The sequence below is a fragment of the Toxotes jaculatrix genome, chromosome 11 (assembly GCF_017976425.1).
Source record: "Toxotes jaculatrix isolate fToxJac2 chromosome 11, fToxJac2.pri, whole genome shotgun sequence".
Lineage (NCBI taxonomy): Eukaryota > Metazoa > Chordata > Actinopteri > Toxotidae > Toxotes > Toxotes jaculatrix.
This window is the reverse complement of record NC_054404.1, coordinates 15,931,822-15,950,652: the sequence shown is the minus strand read 5'-3', so window position 1 is coordinate 15,950,652 and position 18,831 is coordinate 15,931,822. Positions and strand designations below refer to the sequence as shown.

Here is an 18,831-nt window from a genome sequence, read left to right as displayed (position 1 = left end):
CGATGCAGAGTTGGTGCAACATGATTCTTCAGCTAAAAACTGATGCTGGAAAGGTGCCTGTAAATTTTGTGCTGATGTTCAGAAATTCACAGCCTTGCAGATAAAACTGTCCCTGCCATGAAAAACCTTATGACATCTTATTAAATACAGCATTAACAGTATCAGTACTGTTGCATCGATTAAGGTTTTATTGTCTGATGCAGGTTTATATGCACTTAATTGTGATGAAGGCTCAAGAATATCATTAATTTTAGTTATTATCAAAGACAGTTATCGATTAAAGTTCATTTCCTGTCCAACAGGTTTGGCACCTTTTTACGGAGCATTCATTGGAGCAAAATGATGATATAAAATAATATTGAATATACAAAAATAGGATTTTTGACTGGTGCACCTAATAACTATGATTACACAGATAGCACAGTGACATCAATCCATTAGAGTCAACCATCAGATGTTTATGTGCATCTTAATTTCTTGCAACAATTCGTTGCTTGTTTTTCCTTCTACTTTGTACTGTAATAAACAGCAGTTTCAACACACACAGATCATGTTACTTATCAGTTTTCAAAACATGAATTTCCTGGCAATCTCAGGGGTGTGAACTGGAAGCAGATAATTCCTTTAAATGTAAATGTGCCACCCAGACATTATCACAGCGACTAGTGCGTGTTGCAGAAATGTGATCAACTTCCCCTTTGGTGTATTTTGTCGTGTGAAAATGGTCTCATAAGCACAATCACAGTCATTCAGAGAGTATGGAAGCTATGGGCAGGGGGGTGCTCTACCCTACCCACATTACTGCCATAATCACATTATGACTAGATTATTTGTGTGTGTGTGTATAAATGTGACACAGTTGGGTATCTGCAGGATGATGAGTCTACAGAAAAGAAGCACTGGCCTTTGATTTTGAGAAGTTGATAATAAAAGATGACATTTGCATGCGATGTGTTAGACTGCTAAAAATATTGTCTGGATGAAACTCACTGTAGTTACTCTGAAGGTATAATGTGAAATCATACACCATCATCTTTGCTAAAGTTCTAATTTGTCATAATAGTAGCTCTTTGAAGTTAACTTCACATACATATTAAAATCTGTTACACCAAAGGAAGCTGTTTTTGCTTCAAGTTGGCTGAACCACATGAATTATCTTGGAATCATCCATGAGGAAGGAAGCAGAGCTGCAGTGGTTAGTCCACTGTGGGAGGCAGCATAATGGGGAGACTTGGGTGCCCTTGCCTGAGCTCATTTGCCAATGTCCAGGCCAGACTGAATCCTGCAGAGAGGGGAGTTGAGGAAAAAAGGCAGGAACAAAAGCATTTTGGGGGTGGGGTGGGGTAGGGGGTCGAGCAGTGGAGGAGGCCCTTGAGAAAGATGGGAGAATCAAATCACATTGAAACTGGAATCGAAGAGGAAAGGTGGCACAATGGGAAGCATACTGATGGTGAGGATTAAGATATTGTCAATGGGAGCACAAGGACGGAGCGATATGGAAACGCATTATTGTCAGAGTATTAAGGCGGCTGACTGGCTCACTTTGATTTCAGGTCATTATGTCATTTAGGGGAGATGAAAGGGCAGAGATGAGAGGAAGAGCTGGAGGCGAGATGAGAGGATGGGGACAATCTTTAACTAAGCTGTCATTAGCAATGCGGCCTGATCCACCATTAAAATCATGTGATTTTATTTGAAACTGTTTGGTATTGTCAGTCTTGTGTGTGGTCTGTGAGTCAGGATGGTGGTTTGCCATGACTCCCAGAGAGGTTGTGGAGCACAGGCCATCACGTCACACGCAGGCATGAGGGTACGACGTGCCACCCAGAAACCTCTGAAATCTGAAAGCTGGTCTGTCTGCGTATTGGAGTGCAGTGACTTCCTTCCCCCCTCTGGCCCTGCAGGTGAGCATAATGATAGACGGTTCAGAGGCTCTGGTCCACTTTCTGCCAACTGTCCAAAGTCTGTCTTAGAGCAAAGCTGCTCCCTACACGGCCCCACGGCACAGGACCTGTGAATTTTTGATGCCTGTTGTGAATGGCCTGGAGTGAAGCTTTTGTTGTTATTAACAATCTGACAAGCAGGACCCAACAGACAAAAAAATAAATCCCAGACCTACTGTCTTTCTAAGAATACCATATCTCTCAAAAATCATCCCGGAAACAGTCTTTCACCAGTAGTCAGCATTATTTAATTTTAACGCTGACATGATTTCGTTTTAATAAGGACGGTGGAGACAGTTGTGACTTTGTCTAACTGAGGATTGAGCCTTGGTCGCACCAGAAAGTGGCACAGCTCAGTTCATTTGTGCGTCCTCATAAAATGGGTGATGAAGTGACTACTTTTAGGTCCAGCTGGTGAACTACTGTAGTTGGCAGGCTACAGCCTAACAATCTATCCTAGTTGGGAACATGGCACCATAAGTCAGTCACAATGGCTCACACACTTTATTCAACCTTCTACTTCTGTCTCATAACTGTGTGGAAATTATGCCTCTGTTTTGGGGCTGTTTATACTCTAACAGAGGGACATTAAGTAAAAGTTATGCTTCCTCTGTTTTGGACTCTTCAGCACTCTGTTCACGCCAGATTCAGCTCGGGGTCAGTGGTTATGTAGTTGTGTATTTACGTATTTACATTGATCTACAATGTTTTTGAAAATAGTTTCTTTAATTGTGTGTGTGTGTGTGTGTGTGTGTGTGTGTGTGTGTGTGTGTGTGTGTGTGTGTGTGTGTGTGTATTTTTTTTTAACTTTTATTTTGATATTTTTGACTAGAAAATAAAACCAAAGAATCTTGCACACTCTCCATCACTTAATCTCGCTTTAGTAACACAACTTTTTGGTCCTCACATTTAGAAAAGATGGATGATTTTGTATTCTTGATTTCTGTAAAGTCACTTGTCATTGAGTGAAACCTTCCTCTGTCATCAACTGGTATAATGCACCAGTTTCTCTGAGCGTAGATGGTTTCCTCAGATAACTTACTGTTTTTATTAAATGTTGATGTTTTATATACCACTGTCACCTCTGCCTAATAATTGCAATAATAAAATTTTATTTGTATTGCACCTTTTATACAACAAGATGAAATACATTGTGCTTTACAGTGTTATTAGTTCTCTATGATGTGGCACAAGCAGAGGTGCTGTCTGCAGTGATTTGTCTCAAACTCTATTTATGCTACACATGTTCTGAGAGATAATATCAAATTACAAATCTAATAATGTAAGGTATCATAAATATAATTTTTACTACTGTGTGACACTGATCTGTAAATATTGATTTAATGTTGCTGCACTCTTGGCTTTAAATGTGAAACATTCTTCCACTTTCCACTGCTTTTCCAAACTTGCAGCCACTGGTTCAGTTGTATTACTTGTGTTTTCTGTGAGGGGAAACAGTTTTCCCTTCATCTTTTATGTACATAGAAGAGGCATGTGGTGTACTGATGTAGATGTAAAACATTGACGTGCCACCTCCGAAGCCAGGGCTTAGCTGTTAGCAGTGGTGCCTCCAGGATGGGCAGCCAGGCAAGTAGTGTTAGTCTCCATGAACATTACGCTCTCCCACTGAAACTCCTCGCTGCTGGGTCAAAGGAGCCTCTGGTGACTGCGTAGAGGAGGCATATGGTGGTCTACACCCTCTCCAGGCCAAATGTAGGGTCAGGTTGAGAAAGGGATTAAGTTACTCAGTAGAAACTGGTAATGACTAAGCTGATGAGGAGACGAGTCATGCATACATCCTGGAAAAAAGGAAAAAATGATCCAACTTGAAAAATGGTTCTGCCACGTTGACTGCTTATTGTAGCTCTAAACTAGAAAATTATCATCATAGTTTGAACATTTTGAGGCCACACATCAAAGCTCTTGCTACAGTAAATGTCACATGGAGTGATTTGTGTGTTACTATGCTCTGTATGAGTCACTTGTTATGCTGCAGCCTCCCCTCATTCAGCTGTGTCTGGTCCAGTCTCTGTCTGACTGGCGTTCATTAGCACAGTTCTAGCTCTGGCTGCTGTGCATGCCATATGTCCATGTGGACCACAGCAAAGTAAAACTCAGACAGACTTGCTGACACAGCCAAGAGGGCAGAGTTTTACAATGCCATGGATTCGGATTTCCAAGCTTTCTAGTCCTCTCTATGGACCATCCATTCATAAGGCTGGTCAGCTAATGCTAATTGAAAGGCTAGGACCAAGCATTGATAGTCTGGGCCGATGTAGCCGCGTTTTTTTAGATGGTGCACCTTTACAGTCCAAGTCATATTCAAAGCACTGTCGGAGTCCCTCAAGGGAAGCATTCCCAGGCTCTGCCCCATAAATAACAGCTGCTGCTTCAGTAGGAATTCACAGCAGTCTGTGAGATACTGTATGCCGCTCTGAATGTCACCTCACATGCTCCCAGAGAGCAGAGACCCAAGCATCCAGGGTTAGCGCTGCATTAAGGGAAGAAACTCTCCTAGCTCCTTTTTGACCATTTATGGTAACATCTGTCAAATTAAGGTTATTACAACTACCTTAGATCCTCTTATGGTTCTCAGTATGCGTGGAGGGTAACTAAGAAAGGAGACTCAACTCTACCAATGATAAAATTCTGGCATTGCTTGAATTGTGAACACAGATCCACACTGATCCCATGATTTATCCATTTCCCATATACCCTTCTCTCCCATCTATCCTGTAGTAGTTTTAATACCTGCAGGTTAAAGCACAGTGTCGCCACTGGTCTGGCCTATTAGTCAAACAATGCTACAAATTTCACTTCACCTCATTGCTCACTAAAAGCTTAGAAGAAGGGCAAAAAAAAAAAATGCATCCCCAATTGAGATTAATGGCCACCTGGCTGCCTTGAAATTCAAATTTGACATTTTCAGTGTTGAGTTTTTACTGCATGTTTTGTCTCAGCTGACATTTAATTAGTCAGTTTCTCTGACTGAATGAGCAAACCCAGAGAAAGGCTTTGTGCCTCTTGTACCTTTTCAGATACTCAAGACTTTAGATTAGCTGGAAGGTGAACACCGGTGATTGCCATTTGTATAACTCTTTATAAATTAAATGTTTGTAAAGGAACACGGAAAGGAGGTAGTACAGCAAACTTAAATATATGGAGGTTACCTGCAATTATTTTCATTTTGGATAATCAGTTACTTTTTGAATTTACTATTTAGGCTTTAACAGAGAGTTTGAACTGTGAGGCGCCATCCCAAGACGTTAAAAGTTGTTTTGCAAACAGAATAAATATGTTCATTTAGATGAGTTAGATGAGTCACAAGGTGCAAAGTTTTTGTAGTTGGCTCTTTGCCTGAACATAACTTGGGGGTCAGATTATGGATGCAAGGCAAGAGATGAAGCAGGAAAGGGAGAAAGTAGAGCATCTTGTGCCCTTCAGCATCACAGATGAGAGATAAATTGGTGATGACCTAGTACTAATGTGTGTGCTCTGAACAAGATATTTTATTCAGTGTGGGTTTTGATAAAAGGAGATCATGAACTTTGAATCCTGAAGGGAATGTTACTGCCACAGGAATATTAGGGAAAATAGTTGTGTTTTGTGCCTCTTTAAAGGACCAACTACGTCTCACACCAGAGAAATCATTGCGATTTGACAGACAATCCTGTGGCCAAGTTGCCCAAAGCTGCTTCAGCAGGAACAAGCAGTGAAGTGGCCGCAGTGGACCGACTCACTGTCTTAGACTGAACGAATGAGTGGTACTTTTATTTCTGAATTCAAAACAAGTGTTTTGCTGTCCACTATAATTAATGGATCCAAAAACAATGGGAAGTGTTGGTGCAAAATATAGCTCTGCTCTCCTTCCAAAGAAGAAAACTAATGGTGGGAATGATAGGTGGACAGCAAGGCTTTCAGTGGGCTGCTGGTGGTGGGAAGAGAAAGAAAGTGAGGATAATAAGGACTGAATAGCGCTTATTCAGCAGCATTGATTGGTGTGTGATATGTGTGATGTGAAGGAGCTGCAGGCCTCCACCTTTCCATACAGCAGGATCACTGGGAGAATCACAGCCGGTGCGTGGGGTGTGCATGTGCAAGGCTGGATTTGCATGCATCCCTTAGATGTATGTCTATGAATGTCAGCAGAGGAAGCGAATAAGTGGAGAAAGAAAATATATAAAGGAGAACCCCTCACCTGCTGTCTGCTACAGTAGGTGAGGGGCAGAGTATTGCGTGACCTGCACTGAAATTATCACTGACACAAGCAGCTAGTGCCATCTGGTGTATGAGCAATCAAAGGCTGTGCCTGCAGACTGACCACACACACATGCACACACACTGTATATATACTGATCGTTCATGCAAATGCCGTTTTCAAACTCTGCCCCGCTCTGATTTCAAAAGTGACACTAGGATGTGGGGAATCGCAGATGCTGCTCCTCAGCCTGATTGAATTCTTCGAGGAGCAGAGCTGTGAAGCACAATGGCCCAGCACTGGCTGTCTTCTAAGCTCAGGCGTGAAAGCCTGCACTGCTGTTTAATAATGCATCAGGTTCCAAGGAGGTGTGGAGGGGTGTGGGCTGGTGTCAGGGGTGGTGTGGTGCGGTGTGGTGTGGTGTGTATGAGGGCTCAAACTGGTCCTTCAGAAGCAGCCCACGTGTCATAGAAACGGATTCATGCACAACTGTGTTCTTATCTCGTGGATTAAGCAGACCATGAGCTGGCATTAATTAATCAAAGCATGTCGAAGGTCTGAAAGGCAATTCATTGAAATGGCATGAAAGATTGGGCTGGAATGATTCATATCTTGCTGGAACTGGTGTGGGGTTTTGATGTTTGAAATTGCCTAATCAGGGGAAGGTTGTTTTCACCATCAACTCTGCATTGCAGTGGAGAGATCAGTTTGGGCTTTCATGGGGCGCACACTGTGCTTTGTCACAGTTTCCCTCTCAATGTGTGAGCGGAGATTACTTAATGCTGTGGCGTTCAAGAATGTGACTTCAGATTTCATATCTGTTAATGGCTTTTTACCAGGCGAGGAACACAACTGAGAGAAAAAACAGCATTTTCTTGCGTTACATAATCCCGTCTGCGCTGAGGCAGAAGAAATGACAGAGTGATTACTGTCACACTGTACTCAAATCCACTTTCTTCTGTAGCAATTGCTGAGTGCCCGCCTTATCTAGGTGAATGTGTGCTTTTGTCTGTGTTTCATGAGGGGACGGAGAATGTGGGTGCGTGCGTGCAGGGGATGGTCGTGCCTTGGAACGGTCGCAGCTGTGCTTTTCAACGTGTTAAACCACACAGTGGGGAGGTGTGGACTGCAAGGGGCTGAGTGGACAGGGCCTCACCCCAGGAGCTGAACAGAGTGAGGAAGTGACATGAAGCACAGCGGTGAGATAGAAAACTGGACACATCAGCTATACTGCACCGACACAGTTTGCCCTTTACATATTGTGCCTGCTGTATAATTTATAAGATGTGAGCCAGCAAGTTTCTTTTTTTTCTGTCCTGTTCAATACACTTTCCCTCAGTGTGGGGGAATTCTGGCCAAAGATTGCATTTAGTCTATAAACTGATTCGTCAGTCAACAGGGGATAAATCAAAAATAAGCTGATAATCAGTTAATCACCATTTATCAAGAAAAAAGGACAAACATTTCTTTGTTTGTACTTGAGAGAATTTGTTCTTTGAGATTACTTAATGCGGTGGCCTTTAAGAAAATGTGTGCAATTTGCTTCTTTTGTTTGTAAGGTAATAAAAAAATATCCTTATTTCTAAAGTAAAAAAAATATATATATATTACAAAGGTACTTTCGTGTAATATAGGTGATATTTAATTATTTGGGGAAAATAAAAATGCACATCACTGGAAATGAGAGCAAGAAAGAGTTTTTAAACTGACACAGTCAGCAGTCTTTTAATGTGCTATAAAAGAGTAATAAAGCTGGAAATGGAAGGATACGGAAAAAAAAGAAAAGCTCAGACGTCTTACTTGGTTAATGAATGAGAGCATCGTCCACACACATTCCTTCCAGCCACTGATGAGATAGTCGACACAGTGTATTTCCAATTTAATAGCTCATAAATCTCATTCGCTTACGCTTACAATCCACATGGAAATAGCCATCAAAGCTGAGTCAGCAGAATGTCACAGCTAATTGTTGGTGATATACCGTAAAATCTGTTCTTATTGACTCGGTTATATAATGCGTTGAGTGTCTTGTTTACGCTGACCCACTGGCGTTCTTTTAGAGCAGGTGGATCATGGGTAACGGAAGTGATAATACTTTTGTCCCACTGCTATGCTTCGACTCTCCATTGATGCATTTGATCTTTATGCTTTTCCCCTCCAGCCATCAGATTTTTTCAGTACGCCTCTTGGATTAAGGTAGGATGTCCCTGTCTGTGTTGTCCTCTAGACTGGCTTCATATTGATCTGTCCCCATCGTGTACAAAAAGTGACCTCCCACTGACTCCACCTTGACCATGCGCTCCTCTCCCAGCTTTGTCTCTGTCATGGTAGCATGATGGAGCACCCCACCTCTCCTTGACCCTAGCCTTTGTCAAACCACTGAGCCACTGGGGAATTGATCTCAGCTCCTCTGACTATAAATCTATCCACACGTTATGACTTCAGTAAAAGGAATTGGAAAAAAAAAAAGATTTTAAACATGTCTGATAAGTAGCCATAATATTAAAAGATAATCAAGCTGCATGTGTGCAGTTGAGCCTAGAATCAGTGTATAGTATCCACTCTGTTGACATGGGTGAGGTATACATGAGCCTTTGCATCCATGAGTGATTTCATGAATGGCTTTGTGTGACTGTCCACGTTATCTGGTCCGTAGCTGGGACCCAGGACAGCACATTACCACATAGATGGATGCAGTCATTGTGTAGATAAATGACAGAGGTTTCCACTCCCCCCCAGTAGGGCTCTATGAAATGGGAATTATGTCAGCAACATTATTCCTCAGTGCTGGTGTCTGTAACACACTTACAGACACACACACACTGTGCCATGCTCGGTATTCAGAATTTCCCTGCGGTGTGTCTGGAGATAAAAGGATGTGCTCCGAGGAAGAAGAGATTTTTAAACTGCTGTGTCATTTTGTGTTCAGATCCAGCCGTAAAAACAAAGCTAAAAGAAGCAGCGGTGCACACGTGTGCTTTTTGTACATATATGTTTGTACATATATGGACCATATCGCCCTCGGGTAAAACCACAGGGGGTACTTGTACCCATGGGGGTAATTTTCCAGTTACCAGTTTTAATGGAAAAGTAAGTGATTCTGAAGAAAGACTGTTGATATTTGTACTCAGCTGCAAAACAAACACACTTCTCCCTCCATCTCTCCTTCAGAACCTCCAACCCCCAAATTCATGGACACACATTGCCAAGGCAACGACACAGAGTCTCATACTGCATGGAAGTGGATATTCTTTGTTATACCTGAAGCAAAAAAAAAAAAAAGACATTATAATATAAAACGTCATCAAACGAACATGCACACAAACGCAACATCCAAAGCACAATGAAGTAAAAACTAGCAGGAGCTAGTCGTTTAGTTTGAAATGTGACACAGGTACCTTGGTGCTTACTGACTAACCAGTTGGGATTAGCCATGGCAAACGTAACAAAACCAACCTATTGGCTCTGTGATGCGTAATAAAAAGCGCACAAACAGAGCAAACAGCTGGCTGGACCCTGAGGAGATATTCACTGAATTTGGCAGATCAGTGTAAATCAGCACATTGTATACATGACAGGTGGTGCTGACGAAGGGGTATTTGAGTGTCTCTCACAGGGCAGTGGGGGTATGTTTGATGAAAAAGGTTGGGAACTACTAATTCATTCACAGTCGGTGTTTGTATATTAGGTTTCTTTAGTTTTTCTTTGGTTGAACAGCGCTGTTAGTAGTTTTAATCCACGTTCAAAGCAGCTACACTAACAGTTTATGAATCTGTGTGACTGAGCAGGAGGAGGAATCCAGGCTCATAAATCTTGCAACTGTCTCCACATACATAATCTGGACTGAAATGAGAACAAGAATGTCATTATGTTGCTCGAATTCAACACAGCAAAGGAAAACGGTTGCACATATGGGAGATATTGACAGTAGCCAGAGCTGCAGCAGTTTCACCCTCAAAGGCTGTGTGTTGATTCCCTCCCCTGGATATACTGTATGAATGTGAAGTGTTGTGTTTTTTTTCCATCACTTTTCCTGAAAACTGACACGTCTGTGTGAGACTGTTCTAGCCATACTGTATGAGAATGATTCATCTTTACTACAGATCAATATCATACCTCTCACACAAGTTACTACGTTATGTGAGAGCAGGGAAGAAGCCTTATATTTTCCCTAGTGTATCAAATTTATTTTCATCTCCCACAGTATATCCTGGATAATCTATTGGGTCCCTGCTTGCAGTGCATTAACTTCACACTGAAAGCGAGGTTTTAAATAGAGGAGTAGTTTTTTTTTGGTTTCTTTTTTAATTGAAGGAAAACGCACACATGCACACAGGGGGTGTGATAAAATGCGGTGGAATTTAAAGCGCAGTGCAGATGAGAATTGAGAGAAGATCAAAACCAGCACATCAGGATTCAGTGTGAGTAAGACAGAGGTCGAGAGAGGGAGGGAGAGATGGAGGGAGGGAGGGAGGGAGGGTGAAGTCGAGGGGCAACCCCCCTTTCTAGACGAGGGATTCCTTTACTGCAGTGATCAGCAGTCCCCCTCCCTCCATCCCTCCCAGCACGTCTACAGCTCCTCTCCTCCCTCCCCCTGCTTTCCCTCATACTCATGGCTTTCTCTTTTCATCTTCCTCCCTCTCCCTTCTTCTTCTCTCTCCCTGCCTTCCTCTGTTTCCCTTCATCCCTTTCTCCTCTCTCTCAGTCTTTCTAGCTACCATCTCCGCTACACACACACACACACACAAACACTATGGTCACGTTTCAGTGTGGAGGGATTGTCTGCTGCAGGGTACAGTATATGCAGCACATGGTTAGAAACGCAAGCGCACTCGTGACTCACACCCTTTTTACTCCAGCCTTCATTTATCTCTATCGCTCCCCTGCTGCTCCTCCATTTATCCTCACATTCTTTCTTCTCCTCCCTCCATCCCCCCACACCTCTTTCTCTCTACCAGCTCATCTGTCCATCTTCCCAGCCACCTTCCAGGACCCGTGTCTTTCTTTCTCTCCCACTCTAAGCCGTATGACATTGATTGCAAGGTTGCTGTGCTATTGACTGCTGCTACGCTGTTAAATATTTCAGGCAGCGTTTCAGTGGCTGTGTGCCGAGGGAGGGGAGGGGAGAACGAGGGGGGCTTCGCTCAGTCGCTCTGCAACTACCGCTGACAAACAGGCTGGTGAACAGACGGGCGGACACACACATACACACACACATGCACACCCTCCACCTGCAAACACACAGAGGTACATTCACACGTACATGTCACTCCACAGATGGATGTACACACATGCTAACGCCACATTTGCATATGTTTGAGATGGTGCCCCGTGTCTCGGTGCGTGGGTCGGTGCCGGTGGTGTTGTGGGTATCTTGGTGAAATCTTTCCTCCTGGCCTCAATCAGCTGAAGTTAATGAATGAGCAAAGCAGTGCTGGACCGCTCTCTGCAGACTGTGCAGTTATTCCAGACCAGCCAAAACGCCTTTCTCAGCATGTCATCTGATCAGCAGCCTAATCACTGTTTGGGCTCTTCTTGGTACCGTGGGACGGTAATCAGTATTCTCATTTAGAACACACACACACACACACACACACACACACACACAAACACACACACACACACACGCGCACACTCACACACACACGCGCACACTCACACACGCATACACACACAAACACACACACACTGCAGCTTTCAGTCATCTTTGGCCTGGTGGTGTTAAAATGAGATTTTTACAGTCCTGATGTGTGGACACACACACATACACACACCCCTGTGATCCCTATTGTGCTTCTCAGTTTACAGCAGAAGTCACAGTAGAAGTCCTGCATCAGTGCTGCAGTAGTCACAGTTACTTTTCATAAATGCTTTCAGACGTCTTTCACTTGTTTTCCCCCTTTGCTGTATTTGCAGATGTTGTAAAATATGAAATGAAACTGAGTTTTCAAGATTTTATTATTTTCTCATTCGGGTCTAAGGAATAGGCAGCACCAGAACAGCGACCGCTCAGCAGGGCCTCCATCTGTGGATCCTCAGTGAGCCTCTGAATGGTGGATAAGTCAGTGTTGCATTACGTTTGCCTGGTGAGGACAATGTTATTACAAATGCGGAGGCAGCAGTAGAGATCCGGAGCTGACGACGGGCAGTTTAGCACCTCACTGCTAATTAATGTCAGTCATGTTCTGCTGTTGAAACGTTCACAGTAATTTTCAGGGTCACAAGCCACAGCGGTGGTTAGCTGTCGCAGTCTGTGTTAATCTAGACATTTATCCCTTCCAAATCATCACTTCGTGTATCTGCAGCAGTCTGACTGGTTTGGACTGCCTGACTGAAAGTTGGATTAGACGACTGTGGAAATGTGATTGACAGTCACACTGTCTGATTGACAGCTGGAACATTTAATCAACATCAGTTGATTGGCAGCTGTGTTTGTCAGGTTGAAGCTGGGATTACAGATAGTCCCACTGCTGGACCTGTCCTCTCACTAACAATAATTTCGATTTTTTTTTTAAACTGGCACGGAGTAGGACTGCGGCAGTGAAGTTCAGACAGCAGTCAGTTCCCATAAACCTGACAGAAAAGACTGTGAAAATCTCTAAATATGAACTTTGTGCGATTGTGTAGAGTTTCTGTTGGGGACTGGCTGTGACAAACCTCACCTGTGTAAGCCAAAGCAAACCATAACAGGTTCTGTACATAGGAGAAAAATCTTACCCTGAACTATGAAAAGTGAGTCACTTTATTCCCCAAGTCTTAAGCTGCGTCACTGGGGCCCTCTCATGAGGCATATAGTGGAAAAAATGAGTGCATTATTCTGAGCACTTAGAGCTTCCTCTGTTGGTTCCTGCATCACAGATTTAGCCACAATATCTGCCCTGCTGAGGAATGATACAATCAGACCGCAACATTCAGACCGCTGCTTTTAGTGCTAGCTGCCTAGCCTTGATCTTGCCCGCCCAGCCTAGAAATGCTGTGATTGGTACATGGGCATCCACAGTGTTTGTGCTTAGCTCAGTGCTACAGATTCAGAAAGCATCTGGCTGCAGTGACAGCATATACACCTACTCTCCACTGAGGTATCTTTTCGGTCCATAACTGTCAGTGCAGAGTCATAAAAGAGAAGCTGTGAGAGCTTTGGATCTGTTGCTGAAGTGATTCAGCTCAGGAAGGGTCAGAGAGTGTGTGCATATTGTAAATCTGATATTACAACAGTTGTACACAGAGAGAGAGAGAGTGCGTCACACTGAGGCCCTCTGGATGCTGATATAGTCAGCTCTGTTCATAGTGTGAAAGCTGCATGTGTGTCTGCATTCCCAATGAACACATTTATATACTGCTGTATATAAATGTGTCTTCAGTGTCACAAATCGCAAGGCTCCAGGCAACACTTATTAAATATTAGGACCTGTCGGCAGTGGAGCAGAGCTCTATTGTTTTTGTTTTTTGTGGTGCAGTAGAGACACGTTTTGTCTGTGCGTGCTCACACAACTAAAACTTTAATCAGAAAAGTTGTGTTTTTGCCCCCTGGCGCTCTCTCTTGCTTGATTTCCAATGTATCATCCTCACCCCCATTTGCTCTGTGTAAGGGGTGAGGAGATCTGACAGCCCGTCTCATGCCTTAAAAGGCTCGATCGCGGCTCACCAGAAAACATGACGAGGTCTGTAATTCGAAACGTGTGCAGAGCATATGAACACTCCTACTTTGCTGAACTGAAAAAAAACAAAAAACACGAGGGTTTCCCCAAGCTCCTTCTTCTTCCCCTCCTCCCCTCAGTCAGTGACACAAGTGGAGAATTCATACTGAAACACACGGTTGTTATTCAAGCCGCATTTGGCTGCTTTCTTTCTGTGTCTCTCACTGCGGCTGTGTTTTCCTCCAAGTGGTGGTATCTGTGTCTGAATGCTGGTGTATTTAGACGGTAAATGAGAAGCTGTGTGTGTGTTTTTTATGCGTCAGCCCACTGTAGAATATTTCCATGACTTGGGTGTGGCTCCTGTCCTGCATATGGGAACATTTCAAGAAACTGGAACAGAGGAAGCCATTTTGCAACCTAATAATTTGTCAGTCTCACAAATAATCAGTTAGAGAAATAAATGGCACAGATTAGAGTAGTGTCACGTTGCTGAGTGTCACACACTCACAGAACAGAAATGTTAGATAAGAGAGTGCTGTGTAATAAAGTGGAATAACCAGGTTATTGTCCCTTCTCTTCCTGTCTGCAGGTTTGGAGGGGCGGTCCCTCATGGCATGGCCAGAGACTGTTGTGTTCCTCTGCTGCTCCAGAGGGTAAGTCTTCATAATCGTCCTCATAGTAGTTTATTTCTGACCATAAAAGTTGTATCAGGGGTTTCCCTTTTTAAAGAAAACCTCAAATACAGCTTCTGCCCCCAGTTCAAGACAAACGGGTCTGGTACCTGAGAGGAATTCTGCATCCATCAGACAGCAGAGGCTCATTTGGAATTAACAGCCAGTAGCTATTAATATGGAATCTGTCTCGGGTTAGCATCTGCTCGTCTGTGTGAGCGGCAGGAGAGATGGAAAGCGTGAACAGGGAGAGAAAGAGAGACCTGGAGGGACTGAGAGGATAAGGCACCAGGGCAAGCTGATTTGATTTTAAAGCGATTTGATTTTAAAGCGAGCTTTAATAGCTGTAGCATTGGAGCAGAGACTGGCACAGCGCACCTTTAGTGTGCCTGTGATGCCAGGATGAAGGACAAAGGGAACAGGTGCAGGAGGAGGAGAACAACTCAGATACTTGAGGCAAAGTTTGAAACTGTCGCTGTAATGAATGAAGAAGCGGGTGTGGAATGAAACGTCTGCACCCCTGTGTCTTTGAACATGGTCAAAACACTCCTGAAACCCAGCCCGGCTTGTACTGCCTGTGCCAGCCGATGATCCCTCACTTCTTGGTGCGAGCCCAAGCAGAGATCTGCTGATTCACTGCAGAGGTCCTGAGCAGGAGGGAGAGGTTTTTAGGTGCAGCAGCAACAAGGCAGCTTGGATCGCATTCCTCTGTGGGCTCACAGCCCTCTGCGTTGATTCATGGCTCTGTCATTAGGGGCCACTCAGCATGATAATGGTTTAAGCGGTGCATCATCATTAAAACCAGTTTGGTTATGAGCTGGATTAGAGACCAGTGTGCTAGAAAAGCAAAGTGCTGCTGAGCAGAACAGGGGCTCAGCTGTTTGGTAGAAAAATGACAATCCTTATGGTGGTGCTAAAAAAATAAGAAAAGAAAACAGCAAGTACAGATGAACTCCAAACACAACAAATCACCATGAACTTCAAAACAGTGTTGGGAGTGTACTCTGTTAGTCCTCTGAGCACTGAGTCATTCCATCTTTCTCTTTTTTTTTCCGCTGCTATGAAAATCCAAAACCTTTCAAGGAATGAATATATTGTGATGTGTACCTCAAGGTCTTTTTGATTGTCAGTCCCACAACACAGGCATCATTTAGAGGTCTTTTTAGCCTTTCTTTGGGAAAAAGAAATATCAATAGCTGGTATCAACGGTTCTGTGAGGAGAAGGTTATATGCCGTATTGATTCTCAGGGACTGACAGTCTAACGAGGGCTCATTTCGGCAAAACAGCCGTCAGCAGGTATACGGAGGAGAGACTTATTATAACTTAAATATTATTTGACGTTCTTGATGATAAAACAGCGGAGGCTGTTGCTGTTATGAACGGTTCAGTTTTAGGTTGCACATTATTCCTGGGCTGCTACCACTCTTAGTTCTATTAGTTTTGCAGTTTTTTTTTTTATTGAACTCCACTGACAGGTGGAGCTGCTGTTGTACTGCCCCCTGCTGGGTCTCAAACCACACTCTTCTGTGTTATCAAGCTTCTTATAATCTTCTCAATATGTGGTATGTGGGTTAGTATCTAGAGTTCAAGTCAGAAGCATTCAAGTTCCAAACAGACAGCTGATATTTCAGATTTGAGTAAGTAATTCATGATCCCGATATTCAAAGGCCATAAGATGCCAACATGCCAAAACTGACTCGTCCCGAGAAAGACAAACAATGCCCCTTATGCATTCTTATTAAATGTTCATTTACTTCAGTCAGAGGGAGCAGAGTAAAGCTCATTTCCATGGTTCAGTTAAGACCTTAGGGTGTCATTTTACATTTTCTGCTTTTGCGACATTTGTCTGACTCGTGTTTTCTTGCCCCCTCCTCCCAGAGGTGACAGTGGTGTATCAGAACGGGCTGCCGGTGATCTCAGTCAGTTTGCCGTCCAGGCGAGAGCGCTGTCAGTTCACCCTCAAGCCTCTCAGTGACTGTGTGGGAGTGTTCCTGCAACAGCTCCAGGCAGAAGACAGAGGCATCGACCGGGTAGCCATCTACTCCATGGGTATGCACACTAACACAGGAATACACACACCCCCACTGTATCCATTTACCCTAGCAGGTTATCCATATACATGTCCTTACATGCTTTCAAGTGTTCTTATATTTTCAGGCTATTAAGTGTTCTTGTAGCTGCGGCTCTGCATCAGAATTTAATACCGCTGCATGCACCATGAAATGATTTTTCAGCCCTCACTCTGCTCAGAGGGATCATTATTCAGGAACAACTGGTACTTGAAATCTTACTCTTAGCTTGTAAGTGCATCTGCTTTTCCCTTGCACGATAATCAGATGGCAACAAGCCTGATTATCGAGAGAGGCAAAGGGTGTGTGAAGTGGCTACCCATCAGTGTTTCATCCCTCTTACTTCCTGCCTTCCCATTCTCCATTCAGATGGAGCGAGGGTTGCCTCCTCCACAGGTATAGACATACTGCTGCTGGATGACTTCAAGCTCGTCATTAATGACACCACACACCTCGTGCGGCCACCAAGGAGAGGTGAGTACCAGCAGAGTAAAGCCGGAGCCTGTGCTGTTTGGAAGAAGTGGTTTTATTGCCAACAAGCGGATTGCATTAAAGTTTGTTTATTTGTTTGTTTGCATCGGTGTGTTTGTGTGCCTCAGAGCTGCTGCCCCACGAGGAGGCAGAAAGGCTGAACGACGTCAAGTTTCTGGTGCAGCAGCTCTACACCACCCTGCGCATCGAGGAGCACCAACTTAGCAAAGAGCGTGAGCTGATTGGACGACTGGAGGACCTCAACTCTCAACTGCGCCCCCTAGAGAAGGTCTTCACTCTGGCATTACTCACATTTCTGTTGTTGCTTATACAACTTCAGTGCTGACCTACCCAACCAAATCTCTGACAAGTAACTTAACAGTAAAACATGTGACCATGTAAAATAAATCTAAATAAATAAATAAATAAATAATTTCCACGCTGTCGCAAACTTCTGCATGAAAGCCAAGAGGAGCTGTAGTTGCTTAGAAGGCCTGTTTATAATCCTCTTATCTGAAAATGTTTTTTTTGTTATATCATTAGCTGAAGATTGCTTCTATTTAGCCTTTAAAAATATCTGGTCAAAAGAAGCCCGTCAGAGATATGGCTAAGGGCCTATCAAGTTGGGAACTTGGCAAAGCAATGAATTTTTCATCCCTGTAATGAGATAATCAATCCATGAACACAACAACACAACATCATTTATCAGTAGTTAATCAGTAATCATTTGTTAGTAGTTAATCTCATCAGAATAAAATCTGGAAACTAGGGTCTAAAAAAACGTACTTCTGCAGTTTTTTGCGCTAAAAACGCATAATGCCATAATCTGCCCTTCTTCCTCACTGGATTCTCAATACATACTTGCTCTTCTGCTCTTTTGTGCATAGGTCAAGGAGGAGTTGAGTAAGAAGGCCGAGCGGCGTACCACCTGGGTGCTGTGGGGTGGTATGGCATACATGGCCACCCAGTTCGGGATACTGGCCCGGCTCACCTGGTGGGAGTACTCCTGGGATATCATGGAGCCCGTCACCTACTTCATCACTTATGGCACAGCCATGGCCATGTACGCCTACTTCGTGCTTACACGCCAGGTAGGTCACAACAAAACACTGTAAAGTCACACATAGCTTATGCTATGATACACGCAGTAGTAATGTATTCGTGTTTGTAGTAAAGTTTGAGTGTAAAAAGCATCTTCAGCTGCTTTTTGTGGCACAGCTGAAACTATCAGTTGAATAAATGATTAGCTGATTCACAGAAAACAACAATCTTGATAATCCATTAACCACTTAAGTCAAGGGAAAAGGCCACCCCTTCTCTGGTTCCAGGATTTACTCATTTTCTATCTACTATGTCAGCAGAAACATTTTAGCAACCAGAGAACAGAGCATTATAGGTATGAATTCTAATGGCTACCCTCTCTTTCTAACACCCTGAACTAAACAGTAATATTTTTAGCTGTTTAAAATGCTGATCTGATGACACCTTTGCCCTTTGAAATTAAATTCAGCATTCATAAATTATCATTTGGTGTTCAACATGTCACCAGTGGGGATTTGGTCCAAGGACTTGTCTATATGAAAAACTTGTTCCGCTTAAAAAGTCCTCTGCCTGTGTCTCTATACAACCTGCAGGAGTATGTTTACCCCGACGCTAGGGACAGACAGTATCTGCTGTTCTTCCACAAGGGGGTGAAAAGGACACGCTTCGACATTGAGAAGTACAACAAGCTGAAGGACGATATCGCTGAGGTACAGTCGCTCGGTGGAGGCTGGATTTTTTGTGATTGCAAAATGAGCAATGTGGTCACACTTGGGATTCACACATTTTACAGTTCCATA

At 43.5% G+C, this 18,831-nt stretch overlaps 1 protein-coding gene across 2 annotated transcripts in view; it reads left to right on the top strand.

Moving 5' to 3' along the window:
• mcu (mitochondrial calcium uniporter) overlaps positions 1–18,831 on the top strand; it is a 53,409-nt gene that overhangs the window by 30,532 nt on the left and 4,046 nt on the right. For both annotated transcript variants that reach the window (XM_041049890.1, XM_041049889.1), the window contains 6 exons: positions 14,368–14,431; positions 16,329–16,499; positions 16,889–16,993; positions 17,119–17,279; positions 17,878–18,081; positions 18,625–18,741. In XM_041049890.1, coding sequence (XP_040905824.1) covers positions 14,368–14,431; positions 16,329–16,499; positions 16,889–16,993; positions 17,119–17,279; positions 17,878–18,081; positions 18,625–18,741 — 822 coding nt within the window. The remainder of the gene's footprint in view (positions 1–14,367; positions 14,432–16,328; positions 16,500–16,888; positions 16,994–17,118; positions 17,280–17,877; positions 18,082–18,624; positions 18,742–18,831) is intronic.